Source organism: Chroicocephalus ridibundus, chromosome 6, assembly GCF_963924245.1.
Source record: "Chroicocephalus ridibundus chromosome 6, bChrRid1.1, whole genome shotgun sequence".
Taxonomy (NCBI): domain Eukaryota; kingdom Metazoa; phylum Chordata; class Aves; order Charadriiformes; family Laridae; genus Chroicocephalus; species Chroicocephalus ridibundus.
In genome coordinates this window covers 51,284,706-51,300,946 of record NC_086289.1, presented here as the reverse complement: position 1 = coordinate 51,300,946, position 16,241 = coordinate 51,284,706, and the positions used below count along the sequence as shown (strand labels likewise).

Sequence of the window (16,241 nt, the reverse complement as noted above, 5' to 3'; positions counted from 1 at the left end):
GTCAAAATACTGTCTTTCAGCTGGCAGAGCAATGCCTCGATGCTGGCTTTGTAATATGTTGGGAGGCTGTTTGTAAAAGAGGGCTTTTAAGTCCATGAGCACTGCCTGCTTGGCTTAAGATTAGAAATTTGCTGGCTGTTTTCTGATGGGTCAGCAGAAGGTGTCTGGAAATGTCTCAGAGCGCTGAGTTTGCAGTGGCAGATTTGTGGCAGTGAATTGCAAGGAGCAGCAGGGTTTGGTGAGAGAGGAAAGCTGCCATTCTGAACTGGCCTGTAGGTTAGGAGTTTTTTTAAATTGGGAAACTTAGCAATGAGGTATCAAGGCTTTCAATGCAAGAACCATTTACCCTAGGGGAATGTAAATTACCCTATAGGAATATAAATTTAGTGTATGTGGTAAGTGTATGAATAAGTTTGTTGAGTCAGCTTAGGATAAAACCTGACTTCACCCAAACATCTAATGAGGCGTTTTATTAGCCCCAACATTTAATGAGATGGTTTATTAACTGTTTATGCAAAGTGAACAAAATGCAAATTCCATTACTTTCGTTATTGTTTAACTCATAAAGCATATTTTCTAAGAAACCCTTGACCTCTCATTTAAAACAAATTTCATCACCATGTTTTGATTTATAATTTCAAAGACAAAATGGTCTGTTGTTTCTAGAAGTAACCTGTTCAGGAGGGATCTGAATCTATGAGATGTTTTGTTCCCCCTTGACTTCACTGGAGTGTCATTAATTCGTAGGACAGAGTCCAGAAAAATGACTAGGATTATCCCAACAGCAAATTTTACAGTGCTTGTTTGTGAGTGTTTTCTTTCTCAGTCAGTGCTGCGAGAATTGTTGTGCTTTTCATGCAAGAAGTTACTATAAATAAAAAGGTCTTGATTCATCACTGTGTCACTGCAGAGTTACATCACTGTCATTCCCATATGAATGTCTGGGATCTTAACTGTTCTTTTGCAGCCATAAGGAGGTCATTCGGATACTTAGTTTTATGTCTTTGGAACTCCTTCAGTCTTTAAAATCCCACAGTGATATTTGAAAAGCATAATATTTAAAAATGGAAAGTCCTATGTCCAAAGAGTTTGGGAGAGAACAGATGTCTTGGAGGAAGGGAAGTGCTCACTAGCTACTTAATACTGGCGTGTCACAGCATTCTGGGGGAAGATTAGGAGTGTTTTGAATAGGGTGTTATTTTTATAGCATTCTACTGATGTAATACCAGAGAAACCCAGCAACAGGCTGGTCCCAGGAAATCCATTGAAGAGTTACGACACTGTAACAGAGATCCTGTGGTTGACAAAGTGTGTTACATACTTCTGATGAATTTATGTTTTGTTCTGTTTTCAGTGTCAGCCAAACCAAGACCTCACAGTGATGAATACACAAAGAAGATTCCACCACCTAAGCCGAAACGAAATCCAAACACTCAGCTAAGCACATCTTTTGATGAAACGTATATCAAAAAGCATGGCCCTATGAAGACAACACTCACTAGGGATGCCTCTTTATCGCAGGTCAGCAGTCCTGCTCCAGACACAGAGGAAGAAGAGCCTGTTTATATTGAAATGGTTGGGAATATTCTCAGAGACTTCAAAAAAGACGAGGATGACCAAAGCGAAGCAGTCTATGAGGAGATGAAATACCCTATATTTGATGATGTAGGCCAAGATTCAAAATGTCAATGTGAATATGACCATCACACTTGTTCTTCTCAGTGTGCTACTCCCACAGTGCCTGACCTAGATTTCACCAAGTCTTCAGTGCCATCTACTCCCAAGGGCTTGCTTTGTGATATACCCCCACCATTTCCAAATCTGCTTTCTCACAGACCTCCACTGCTGGTGTTCCCACCAGCACCAGTGCAGTGTTCCCCGAATTCTGACGAGTCTCCTCTAACTCCACTAGAGGTCACAAAGCTTCCTGTTTTAGAAAATGTGTCTTACATCAAACAACAAGCTGGAGCTTCTCCATCTTCACTGCCACCTCATACACCAGGCCATCAAAAACTGGAGAAAGACCAGACACTATCTCATGGAACTAGCACCCCTGGGCACACCTCCTCACCTCCTCATCCTTCTACCTTATACAGAACACAATCTCCACATGGTTACCCTAAAAGTCACTCTGCCTCACCTTCTCCTGTCAGTATGGGTAGGTCTCTTACCCCCTTAAGCCTCAAAAGACCTCCACCTTATGACTCTGTACATTCAGGAAGTCTCTCAAGAAGCTCTCCATCAGTGCCTCATTCTACAGCCAGAAACACACTGCAAGAAGGAGGAAAAATGGTAAATGCCTCGGTCAGCACCTACGGGTCATCATCTCAGAGTGGTTCCCGTTCTCGGACACCCACCAGTCCTCTGGAGGAACTAACTAGCCTCTTTACCTCAGGACGAAGTCTCCTGAGGAAGTCCTCCAGTGGCAGAAGATCTAAGGAACCTGCAGAAAGTAAGTTCTTGATGCAATTTTTCCTTGTTCTTCCTTGTATAATAATATCTTTCACTATATTGCACTAAATCAAACACTTGCAAAAATCGAATACTTGATTCAGAAGTCTGAATTCCTAATATAAATTTCTTGTAACAGGAAGGGAAGTGATTATTGTTAAAATTCCTTTAGTCTTCATATTGGTATATTTTTAAGATTTTTAAGTATGCATACTGCACTACAGAAGTACAATTCATGGGTTGGTCTTGCAAAAGGAGTCATTTTTCATTAACTTCTCCAGTTGTAAGGGGTGCCGTGTGAGGTGGGATCTTCCCACCATGTCACATCCATCTTTTCTTGATGGATGCTAAGACACAGTAATTGTCCAAGCAGTTTGTAGCAAAATAACCAAACAGTAGGTTTTTTGGCAAAGATACATTGATTGCCCTTTACTTGGCCAGTGATCACGGCGTGTATGACAGCAACCAGAGGTACCAGCTTAAACCATTCCTCCTTTCCACTGCCTCCTTCCATCCTGTGCCACAGAGTATCTCTTTCAGCTGTGCTAGTGTGACTGGTTGGGAGGCCACATTGTGAATCGATCTGAAAACCAACATGACCTATAACACATTACCCACACACAGAGAAAAGCAAAGCAGGAAGTTGTGCAGGAAAACCTTAAGCCAATATTGACTTTTCATATGCTGTATCATAAAATCATTGTCCCACATGTATTCAGGTTTACACAATGTAAACCTATTTCTGAGCTAGTGAAATATGGAAACTCCTAATGAAATCAGCAGGAGTCACAGGTGTGAGTGAAACCAGAACCTGGCACAGTATTTTTGTTCCAAAAACACTCCCATTCAGTGGTGCCAAAGACAACGTCTTGCAGTGGAAGGCAGCCACAACACCTTTTGTCAGAGTGCAAAGAGGGCTCGGTACACTTTCTCCTCCAACTTCAGTAAAATCAGTTTATGACTTTGAATTCTTGACACCTGCCTAGCAGAAAAGCTCTCTTTGGAGAACAGCTGATCTTGTGTTTGTGTAAGTGCTATATTATACCTGTTTGGCAGCTGTAATATATTAAATATGATGTGATAAACTATGCTGGTTTATACCTGATACAGGAAAGTGTTCTGGTTTCCAGGCTACCATATCACTACAGAAGTGAAGTGAACTCTGCACTGCCTTTCTGATTGTGTTTGTGTCGCTCTGTTACATTACTTGTCGCAGTGTGCTCATGTCATTTTGGGGTACGCTCAGGGGGCTCATAAGAACACCGCCTCGGGGTTTTCATGGGCAGAGGTTGCCCTGAGCGAGTACATGTAAACGTGTAAGTATGGAGAAGCTTGGTGGCGGTGGTTTGGGTTGCAATACAAAGCATTCCTCCTGATTCATGGACTCCACTGCCCCAACCTCGGCCATTTTATTCTTATTTATCTCTGTGCAAATCAGGAATAATGACTCTGAAATCAGAAGGTGGAGGTGAAAATGTAGTTACCAGGATACTGAGAATACAGCTTGGTGCAGCAGTTTGCTTAATTTGGCTTTAATATTTTTGTGGCCTGCAATCATAAATACTGTTACGTGAAAGTCTTAGCTCCATGATTCAGTAGGGTTTCACTGCATGATTACAGTAATAAAAATACAGTAACACTGGATTTGTGTGCTGGATGGAAACAAGTTTGAACCTAAAAGGCAAGATGATTCTTGTAATTGGGGACAATTATGAGGCATGTGATGTGACATTTATAAATAATTGCAGTGAAGCAGTGGGGAGATTTTGGCAAAGTGTAGACAATATTGAACATTATTAAGCGTGCTTCTTATTCATAATTGAGCAGAAATCCCCTGTAAACCCCATGCTACACCAGACCTATTTGGGGAGCTTCATAAGTTGGATGGTTTTATGCTCACTGAGTAGGCAGAAGTACCAGGTTTGGAATCTACAGGAATTCCTGCTGCAAATGTGGCAAGTGGGAGATTTCAGCAAATCTGTGCTGCTGTCTCATACCTATCTCCAGAAAGATATTCTCTATATTCCACTTGACTGAAATTGAAAGCAGACCTTTCAAAGGACTTTTCACTGACAAATTTAAAATAAATCTTGCCCTGCAGATCTGTGCGGAGCACAGCTTTCTTCTTGGCCTCTCAAGGAGCATTCTGCTTGCTCCTTAGGAAGTAGTGCTCCTTATTGGTCACGAATGGTAAGACAAGTAAGGACAAAACATTCATGTTATAAATAGACATCAGTGGTAAAAAGACTCTGGAGTGCAGCTGTGTTGAGTAAATGAACAGACTGCCCATCTAATCCGATTGTAATTTGTCTGGTATTTACAGTATGACCTAATCCTGTGGGATTACTGCACTGAGCAAGAACCAGGTTTGTGCTCAGATATTACAGAGATAGAAAACACTCTAAGATTTATAGAAAACACATACATGTCTAGCATTTTGTGTCTACGTTAAAATGATCCACCATAAGAAATCTAAATTGTGGGATTTTAATGCAGAATCTGACCAGACTGTCACATTTACATGCTGTGATTATACAGTGATAGATAGCGTAGACTGGACTAATCATGTGATCTGTTAAAGAAATCTTGCTCCTACAAATCACACTGGAAGCCTAAGGCCCTCATACAGTTCTGAATATTTTTTTTTAAGCTATGGGAGAACAAGTGCATAGCATAGGACTAACTGGGACTGCCGTGGTTTTATAGTTGTCGCTTTAGTGTAATTTGCTCTCAGCATACAGAAAGATTTCCAGAATCTAGAGGATAATAAATGCCAAAAAAAAGAAGTTATATGGCTCTTTTGAAATCATGCTAGGACACTAAGACTATTTGCTTCTAAAATATAAAATTATTCTGAGCACATCTCGAGCAACTTTCTCATTGAATCCTCCAAGATGTAGCCCTCTGTGACTTGTCTGAAGCTCTCACTGCCATATGCTAGTCCAAAAAAAAAAAAATAGCACAATACTAAATTTTGTATTCAGCAGAGCGTATTTGGAAAATATTGCAGCAGTTACAGAGAAAATTCTTTATCATCTTTATTGTTATTACTGCAACTGATTTTGTAGAAATTTGGCATCTGAGTCCAAACTCAGAATTTATTTTTGTTTTGATCAGATAGTAATCTGAGGAGGGGGTTATGTATCCTCTGTTCACCTTCTTTTTTCTCCTCAGTCAAAACCATTTGTAGCTTTTCTTTAAAACAACTCAGGACTTTGCTTTGAGGTGCTCCATTTTGATACAGACCTCAGATGGAAGAAAGTTTTTTCTTTGATTATGCAAATGCAATGTCTTTGGCTGAAATGCCAGAAAAAAAAAAAAAAAAAGATATTTTGGGCCCAAAGAAACGAGAACCTTACATTAAGCAAATAATGTATGTCTGATGTAATACTTCATCAGAGACACTTGGGTCCCAAGCAGATGCTAGGGCTTAAGACTTCTAATGGTTGTCCGGTGCCATGGATGTCTTGTTATGCGAAGGCTGGGGAGGAAGTAAAGACAACTGCAGATCACACCTTGGTCAACTGTTTTTATTGCTTCCTTAAGCACAACGCTGTATTTCAGATTAAAAATGCTTCAGAGTAAACTTGTGTTTTATAAAATGTATACAGTTGGACTCAATGATCTTACGGTTGGACTCGGTGATCTCAAAGGTCTTTTCCAACCTAGATGATTCTATGATTCTATAATGTATTTGTTGGCTTTTATTTTGCGGCATTTTTGAGTGGGTTTCTTTTTGAGCAGGGGCACTGCACAAACCGTATTTCCAGTTTAATATACAAGCCGAACTGTCCTTGTAGCCTTTCTGTATTATTTTCTTTACTCTTCTGCCATTTTTCCTCTTTTATCGCTCTCCATTTTATTCCTATAGAGCTCACTGGAATTGCATTAGTGGGATATTGGGATAAATCAGTGACACTAAGGATGGCCGTCACCTCAGGGCCAGGTTTGCTGAGGATATGAGCTTCTGCTGAAACCGCAGGCATGTTGCTGAATGCACTCAGCATCCACTGGCTACAGCTGTGATGTGTGTATCTGGATTTTATAAGCAGCTCACTTATTGTGCTGTGTTCTTCTAAAAATCCTCTTGTGTACTGTTAGCATCTTAAATATGCATTACAGCACAATTACGAAGGTGGGGAGAAAAGAACAAAGAAAAATAAATTGTAAGGCCAAATCAGAAATGAAAAAAAGTTGCTGCAAGATGATCACAAAGAAAGGCAAGAAAGATGAAGAGAACCCCTACGGAAAACTGAAGAAAGATGTAGAGCATGAAAAATGTGAAAGAGTGGAAAAGAGATATTATTAATTGTCATTGACTGTTCTTTAACCCTTCCTGCTTTTGTGTGGGATAACATGGTTGCGTGCCCTATCAGTTGGCAGACCCCTGTGAAATATAAGGTTAATCCTCAGAGGTCAGAGGGAAGCTATTTAAAGGGTACCAATGCTGCCTGGTGTCCTTGGGCTGCTGCAGTTGTGTCCTTTCCTAATGCAGTTGGAGGGTTTTTAAATATGACGGCTCAGTCCAGCTGTGTTGAATGACACAGCTTTTAGCGTATGCACTGTTACCCGTGTCCTTCAGTGAAGAGGGAATTACAGAGGGAGAGAGGGAGGGAATGGTCTTGGGATTTTCTGGAGCTGTATTTGCTGCTTCTGTCTTTTCTGCGCCATAGAAACATGCTGTACTCTGTGAAAATATACAACTGAAGTCATGTGCCTATAGGCATACCCACATCCTAGAAAGCAAAACAGAGAAGCTGCTGGCCTGCATCTGAATTGCGCTCGCTTCAAGGCGGTACATTTTTTTCTGTGTGAAATGGTCCTATAAACTTCTGCCAGGACCAGCCCTTTCTGTTTGTGTGTTGGTTGTTTCCATTTGCTAAGGCTTCAGTTTCCTCGTAATTTCCTGGGAACTTCATGCCTGTTTTGAGCAAGTGTTACAAATATTCATCCTAATGAACTGCACAACATAATATTTGCCTCTGCTGTGTGCCCTTGACTCTGTGCACAAGGTGTGAGATCAGGACACGCGATGCATCGCACTTCCTTGCTCTTTTTCATAGCTGCTCTGCAGGGCTTCGTAGCGGCTTCGGCTTTTGCCTACAGAGAGTTTCACTCTTCAGCTTCTTGTCACGTATGGGGAGGGAATTTCATCACATATGGGGAGGAAATTTGTGAACATGCTACTTTGAAAATTCAGTAAAAGTGTTTGAAAATTGGGATAATTATTAACATTTCCTGTTCCTGGCTGGTACCCACTGCATTAGGAATCTGAAACATTTTATTATAAGCTGTAAAATAGTGTGGAGAGGGGTGCAGAAGTGGCTCAACTTGTTAAAAAGGAACTTGTGCTGATTTCAGGCAGCTGAGACCCTCCCATGAAGAAATTGTGGAGTTAGAGGAGTTAGAGTGGAATGCTTTCCAGGGAGCTAGAAAGCAGCTTTAGGTTCCCCGTTAGATGGAAAAGTATGTTGAAAAAGAGAGTTTGGGAAATGAGTGAAGCGAAGATTCACCCCATGTGGGTCTGTTTGTTTGTTTATACTCCACCTCTGTGCATTAAATGCAGGATGAGGGACGTAGACACCCAAGGCAGGATTTCAGCTTATGTATTTCTAATGGAGTTAGGATGATTGCTGGCCTAAGGATGGTGGACTTGGTGTATGCCATTGAACTGTGCATACTTTCTCATTTGGATACCTGTTCAGCCTCTAGTATTCTGAAGAGGAAGAGCTTGCCTGCAAGACTAGGCTGGCCATAAAAAGTATGATAGCTACTCGACTACATAACATTGCTCAACTACGGCATAGCTGAGTCAATATCAGAGGCTGAAATTCGGAAGCCTATGTCACTCCTAACCCCTGGGTTAATATATTTTCTCTGTTTTTATATAAAGGGATGTCAGCCAAATTCTCCAGCCCTTTTCTGCATTGTAGCAATTCATTGCATGCGTTTTGAATGCTATGTTCAGTTAATGAGATAGCTACAGCTTTACAGAAATAATACTGCATAACTGAACTTACTCCTGAACCTTTGAGCCAGAGGTGTATTAGCGTCTCTGTTACAGGTGAGACAGCTGTTTTACTGGAAGCTACCTTTTCTAGTCTGATGACCCATGATATGTATGAGATTAGACAAGGTGATCACAGCAGTCACGTCTTGTTTGACAGTCCTGAAAGCAGATCTGAAATAAAAGACTTAGAGGAGGGAGCAGGGTGAAGTGCCAGAGGAAAAGGAATACAGGGTAAGAGAACACCGGTTTTGAACAGAATGATACTCGCTCACCTCTGGAAGGGTATTGCCGTACCACAGTTAGTTGCATTTAGTCAAAGCCTGAAGAAGGCTCTGTCCTTGTCCGTCAGTTACTATCCGTTGAGATATAAGCAAGCTAAGGAGTTGCAGCATCAGAAGTACTTTCTTCAAGTGCTCACTTGTGAGTGCATATTCAGAGCAAGAGCTGTGTACCCCTGCACACATAAAGGTCATGAGCTGTCTGGTCTGCTGGTCTCAAACTCTGCCCTTCACTAAGGGATGGGCCTGTTGGGGTGAGTGTGCAATGTTGTGAGACAACTGAAAATGACTGAAGTGGAAACATGGGGACCACCAGCATCCTTTGGGAACCAAGCTTTTGGGAAAAAAAAAGATTCATTTTGTAGCTGAGTGGTCTTGAGCACTGCTTCAGCCATACCCGTTGTTGTCTTTCACCAGTAATCCTTGGATTCCCTAGTGAAAAGAGGTGGGTATACTAGACTAAATATTTTGATTCAGACCAACTAGCCTGGCCAGCTGGAGCCTCTTACATGTTGAAGCTGACATGTGTTGCCCAATTAACAATCACGGGAAATAATTGGAAAGAAAAATCAGAACATGACAGTGAGGTGATTCAGCTACGCACAGAAAAGGCAGGAAAGCAATGTTTCACCTAGGTTTACTCTAAGTGGGAGTGAGCTGAGAAGCAAAGGTACAAAGAAGAAATATGTGAAAGGAAGGACGGCAGCTCAGTGGCAGCTTGCATGTCGCCAGGTGCTAATCCCTTGCCGTAGCTACACCATCGCTGCCCTGTTTTGCATTGCGTGCCAGTAATTCAGTTCTTTCTCAGCACCAAGGGTAATGCCAAGTTTGAGAACTCGTTTTGAATGTATAAATCAGTAGGTACCTGCTTCTTGATTGAAATGCATGCTGTATTGTTTGTTGTCTTGCTTCTTTCACACAAAAGTGAGTATGTCTATTTTAAGGGCATTTAGTCATTCAAGTCACTAATGGGTGGGATGTCCCCTCCATTTTTAAGATGAAGGAATGTCTTTGTTACATACAGTTACTAAAATAGAAAACATGCATTTTGAGATGATATGCAATGGTTTTCCTAATTGGTACCATGACATTGTCTCCTCTTCTAATTCAACAATTTAGGCTCATCAGAAAATCAGGTCCTCCTGGGATTGTGATGGTATACAGAAGCATTGAAGAAGATGTAATTTCATAAATAATTGCTCAGGTTTTTCTGGAAACAGCTGCTGTTTCTGATTGATGTAGATGGATTTATTTATTCCTTCTGTTTATATTACTTGACTGCTTGATAAAATTTCTGGTTAGCAATTTAATCAGCATTTCTAAGCCACTATCCATCATATTTGAGAAGTTGTGGCATGCCGGTGAAGTTCCCACTGACTGGAAAAGGGGAAACATAACCCCCATTTTTAAAAAGGCAAAAAAAAGGAAGACCCAGGGAACTACAGGGCAGTCTCACCTCTGTGCCTGGCAAGATCATAGAGCAGATCCTGGAACCTATGCTAAGGCACATGGAAATAAGGAGGCGATTGGTGACAGCCAACAGCCGTGTTGGTGGATAAGGGAAGAGCAACTGACATAATCTACCTGGAATTGTGCAAAGCATTTGACACTGTCTCACACAACATCCTTGTCTCTAAATTGGAGAGGCGTGGATTTGACAGACAGACCACTCAGTGGATAAGGAACTGGCTGGATGGTTGCACTCAAAAAGTTGCAGTCAATGGTTCGATGTCCAAGTTGCGACTAGTGATGAGTGGCATTCCCGAGGGGTCAGTACTGGGACCGACACTGTTTAACATCTTTGTTGGCAACATGGACAGTGGGATTGAGTGCAACCTCAGCAAGTTTGCTGATGACACCAAGCTGTGCGGTGCAGTTGACAAGCTGAGGGAAGGGATACCATCCAGAGGGACCTGGACGGGCTTGAGAGGTGGGCCTGTGCAAAGCTCATGAAGTTCAACGAGGCCAAGTGCAAGGTCCTGCACATGAGTTGAGGCAATCCCAGGCACAAATACAGACTGGGTGGAGAATGGATTGAGAACAGCCCTGAGGAGAAGGACTTGGGGGTGTTGGTTAGTGAGAAGCTCAACATGAGCCGGCAATGTGCGCTTGTAGCCCAAAAAGCCAACCGTATCCTGGGCTGCATCAAAAAAAAGAGTGGCCAGCAGGTCGAGGGAAGTGATTCTGCCCCTCTACTCTGCTCTGGTGAGACCCCACCTGGAGTTCTGTGTCCAGCTCTGGAGCCTCCAACATAAGAAGGACATGGACCTGTTGGAGCGGGTGCAGAGGAGGGCCATGAAGATGATCAGAGGGCTGGAGCACCTCTCCAGCTGACAGGCTGAGAGAGTTGGGGTGGTTCAGCCTGGAGAAGAGAAGGCTCTGGGGGGACCTTATAGCAGCCTTCCAGTACTTAAAGGGGGCTTGTAAGAAAGGTGGGGAGTGTAATGGTAGGAGAGGTAATGGTTTTAAACTGAAAGAGTGTAGATTTAGATTAGATATTAGGAAGAAATTCTTTACTGTGAGGGCACCTACTTCTCTGTGTCGTGAATAAGCAAAGTAACATGTGCTGCACTTAAGGACATGGATAATGATAACAGGGTTTAAGTGCCATTGATTTTTTTTTCTTTTTTTTTTTTTCCCCTCCCCTGATCAGAACTTTCTAAACCAGAGAAATATCTTGACCTTTAGGCCAAATCCTCAGCACTCATAAATCACTGCTGCTTATTTGAAATCAGGAGAGATACTCCAGTTTACACCATCTGTGTCTCTGGCTTCAAGAAAATAAATGTGTCCTTTGTGACTAGAACAGCTTGTATTCAAAACGATGTAGTCATACAGCAGGATGGTGAATGGAAGAGTTTATTGTCTTTTTATTTCAAATAGGACCACAAAATTTATGAGCATTTTATGGGTGCTCAGCAATAATGGTAAGAAGTGCTTATCTGGTGATGTTTTCTGTGAGCATATATTACCTTCAACTAAACTGCTAAATACAATTTCTTAAAGTTTCTCACTGTGTTTTTTAGGGAAGGTGGTATCAGTGTAGGGTATCAGGGTCCTCCTTTTGTGAAAGAACTAAGGAAAAAAAAAGGGGGGGTATAGGAATTGAACTACTTTAATGGAATTTAATGGAATGGTGCAGTTTTATTTACGTAGCCTCTACTCAGGAAGCTGGCACAGCCACATTGAATGAAGCCAACCAGGCCAGCAGTGACAGAGGTTTGAGAGGACGTGCCCAGAGCTCAGAGGGCGGCAGCTGTGGCACCCAGGGTGGGTGTCTGTCCCAACCCTGCGCTCTTATCGGTGTCCTCCTCCCTGGGCCTTCTGGATTTGGTAGGGAGCCATGCTTTATTTCTGTCTGCTAGGACAGTGAATGGTTGTATTGAACACAGACACGTTTAAACTTTATACCCTACAGAGCTTGTTAGGGGATTGTCTGATTATCTCTAACCTGCTGTCAGTTTGAAATAATTTATTTGAAAATAATATGGAGCCTCTTGCTGGAGGAAATGTCTAGCGTCAGCTTTGGTTTATAGTGCTTTTGTGGAGTGTCTTACTAAAATCCTATCATGTGTTGCGGCAATTGGAGAGTTAGTAGTTTTAAGTAGGAATTACAGTTCAGATGTGAAAAAGATACTTGTGCACGTTTAGCTGTAGGAAAGGGAGAAAGCAAGTCCATGAGAGTGTAGGTCAAACCCATGGCTGGGGACTGTGCTGCATCTTTTTGTGGGTCAGGTTGGCTGGCTGGCTGAAGCGATGACTTTCAGGGTGGGACCAACTGGTGCTCCTGCCTTTGGCTTTGGCAGTACAAGGCTTCTTTTTCAAGGCAGCTGCTGTATCTTTCAGAACTTGTCTTTATAACCAAGCACTGGATGCTGAATTGCATTTTTTCTAAGTTAAGAACCAGATTTTCTCTGCATTAGGATTCAAGGGCATTTTTGTTTGTTAAATCCTAAAAGTAAAAGCAGAGACCGTTAGTAGGAAGGCCTACATTGACTGGGTTTGTTTTTAAGCACTATGGTGTTCATAAAGCACTTTGAACCAGATTGGACATGTTCCACAGGTAGGTATATAAAGATAGCACTTAAGTCTGTTCACTTAAACTAAATCACAGGTAAGGAGATCACAGGTATTTTTAGAAAAAATAACCCAAGTCCCCCAGCCCACACCACCACCACCAAGCCAAGGACTGTAAGCTTTAGGAAGGTGAAATACTGTGCAAATTTCAAAGATAGCAGAATGTAATGGTTTCCCCCAATTTTATTGTGAGTGAAAAAACAGTTTTGCAAACAAAAATCTGCTTTTCTTCCAGAAGCTGGAATATCTACATCATAGCCAGAGGAGCTGCTTGGGATCGTTGTTAAATGAACATGCCAGCTCATGGTCTGAAACCTGATTTCATGATCTCTTGAGCTACTGTCGTTGCATCTTTACAAGAGATGAAGTTTAATTGAATGCCATATCTGTACTTAGAGTGACACACGTAGAAGCTTTGTGACTTTAAGAGAAGATGGTGGGAACTTTGGGAGGAATAAGGGAAAGAACAAGGTTTCCTCCCTTAATTTTGAAGTCTTCCAAAACTTCTGACTGCTATTTCTCCTCTCGATATTTCTTAAAATGCCTTTACCTTACTGATCTGTGACTCACAATTTCTTGAGCTAAGTGGTTTATATATCCATTTTTAAAAAATGTACTTTTTTTGGCAGTCTGATTTGATTCCTGGCAGAGTGAGCGCAATTCTTAAACCCCATCATTAAAGTGCCACTCCAAAGGTCCTTGAAGTATGAGATAAGATGTAGTTCAGGAGATCCCATTGTAAGTTATGGCAAGAGAGGTCCTCTCCTTGTCTTAGGCTGCTGTTCCTTGCAAAACCACCCTGCAAACCAAGGCACTTAGGTATCCAGAATGTACCAGTGAATAATAAAAAGACTAAGAGAAGAATAGTGGATGGCTGCATGATACTCTATGCATTTTTGTCCGTGTATTATCTAACCTATTATAATATTTTGATGAAAAGTTTTAGACTCTTAACTAAGAAAAGATGGATATGCTTCTCCTTAAGTTTTCTCTGGAACTTCCAGGAGTCTACCAGTAACAAGATAAAACAAAGATTTAGAAGCAGCTTTACTGGGTAATATGTGTAACGTTGATTCAAATATTGAACCGTGAAACCATAGAGGTGTACAAACATGATACGTATAGATAAGATGAGAAGTACAGGAACATTGAGGAAATAATTGTCAGGATAATAATGCACATTAAAAAATTAGGTTCATTTACATTCAATTTGATGTGAAGGTTCAGATTACTTTTACTCCTCTCAACAGAATTACCCATCCCTAATAATTATTTTTTTTGTTAAAATAGTAACGTGCAATTAGCACTTTATCTGGTATTGAAGAATGAGTAAGGAGTACTATTGTTCTTGTAACTACTCATCTGAAAAAGTGAAGCTGCATGTTTAATTTTGCTGGAGATGGAAATGACTTTTGTGTGTGTGTGACTTAAATTCATAACTCAAAAAGTACTTTCTTCTAGGAAATCTGTAGCTATTTTACTGCTCAGGTAACGCTTGCGTAATTTATATTTCATTTATATGTGCCGTAACACATACAGAGACACCTGTCCCGGCCACACTAGCTGCTCTGCACACTTGTGAAAGCCTTACGAGCATGGGCATCGGCCGGAGCTGTATAAGGCCATCTGCAATTCTACTTATTTCCTCAGGATCTGAAGTCTGTGCTGCCATGGCTTAACAGTTGCTTAGCTAGCAAGAGCAAAACCTGATCACAAAATGAAACCTCCAATTGGAAATTGGGGAGGGCCTAAAATGATTGACTCTGTTAAAAGGCATGGAGAGACAGAATGACCTATGGGTTTCACTGTCTAATCAGAAGAAACCCTGAGTGTTAACTTGCAGAGCAAATAGTTCCCGGGACCCTGACCCAGCTAGGCTTGGCACACCAGCTGCATAGAAACGCCTGGATGCTTGTGCCTGGCTTTGTAAAACTGAGAGCAAAATTCAGGAAGGGCTAATGTTAAGACAACATCAGAATTTCCTCTTACTGGTAATGTGTTGTGCTAGAAGGAGAGCTGTACAAATGGGACGCTTGTTCTAAGGCAAATTTTCTCATTCATTAATGGAGATAATAAAGAGAAAAGCATTGATAAAAATGTTTTTCATAAAGGTAGTTAAAATACAGATAAAATAGCCAGGAAAGAGTTTATTTTCACTCCAACTTTCTAATTGATTTTTGTAATGTGAAAATATGAGAGTGAGGGTTTCTGTACCCAGTTTTCACAACCAGTGTCCATTACTATCTCTGCATTTTTCTGACTAACAACAGATTCTCATTTACTGCTGAATCTGGATGAAGGCATACATTTTAGAAGAAGTGAAACTAGGTAAAACAACAGAAAAACCCTGCATTCAAACTGCTGATATAGTTCAAGGCTGTTTTTCAGCAGAAAACTTGACCAAAAAAATCTTGACAAGTTTAATATAGTCAGCAGTTCTCTGAAAGATTGATATTTTTGAAGTGAAGCTTTGAAACTCAAGGTCATGAACTTTCTACAAAAACATTTTTCTTAAAGTGTCTGTATGTTTTAGCTTTTTTGGCTCACCCTTCTCTTCTGTTTTCTTGCCATACTGTGCTGGGACATATGTGCAGTGCCCATCAAACCACCATTTCCTCGTCCAGACATGAAGGCTGTATATTTAAGAACCTGAATAACAGAATGAGCGTGCAGTGAAATGAACAGGGTTGGGAAGGAAAGCAATTAAGTAAGAGCAGGAACCATCTTCTCTTTAAATTGAATGCTAGTAACAGCTGGGCAACATTTTACCATCACTGATTTCCACAGTTTAAATGCATGTTTCATTTAACAGTGTTTTCTTTGATCTGTGTTGCGTTTAGGGTGGGCATGGCAGTATATGCTTGTGCTGTATATGCTTGTCACTAAGTAGTCTAAGTCTGGTGTCAGTGATACCAACAGAGGAAAGTGGGGGAGAGAAGAGTTTCACAAGATGGCCGCATTCAGACTTTTCAAACCACTCATCTTACTTCTTCTCCTACTTAAATCCTGTTCGTTATGCAGAGAGACATAGACCATGTACATACCCATCTACAGGTATGAAATTTATGTGCACACATTTACTTGTTTGACCGAAAGGTCAGCCTCGATTATCAGCAGGAGATCCGGGTGCACAAACTATGTGAGTTTGCAGCTCACCAGTATCAACCGTGCTATACATTCATATGAATCAGCATAGCTGACTAGCCCCAAATAATAACTGCCGGAAGGAAAACCCTTGCTCCCTTGAAGTCAATGAAAGAATTCCCTATGACTTGCTGTAGTGAGGTTTTTGCCCAAAAAGGCACTGGGAGACACAGAGGCTTCTGTCGAGGTTCTCCAAACTGCAAGTCACCAGTTCCCGACTTTGCCAGCTCTGAAAGGAAACTAAAAGAAAAATATGCAGTGAATATCAGAGAATAAAGTGT

The 16,241-nt window shown here is 41.3% G+C and overlaps 1 protein-coding gene across 2 annotated transcripts in view; it reads left to right on the top strand.

Annotated features, from left to right (window-relative positions):
- The window catches only part of NYAP2 (neuronal tyrosine-phosphorylated phosphoinositide-3-kinase adaptor 2), a 152,818-nt gene that overhangs the window by 92,539 nt on the left and 44,038 nt on the right, over positions 1-16,241 (top strand). For both annotated transcript variants that reach the window (XM_063338539.1, XM_063338538.1), the window contains exon 4: positions 1,355-2,452. In XM_063338539.1, coding sequence (XP_063194609.1) covers positions 1,355-2,452 — 1,098 coding nt within the window. The remainder of the gene's footprint in view (positions 1-1,354; positions 2,453-16,241) is intronic.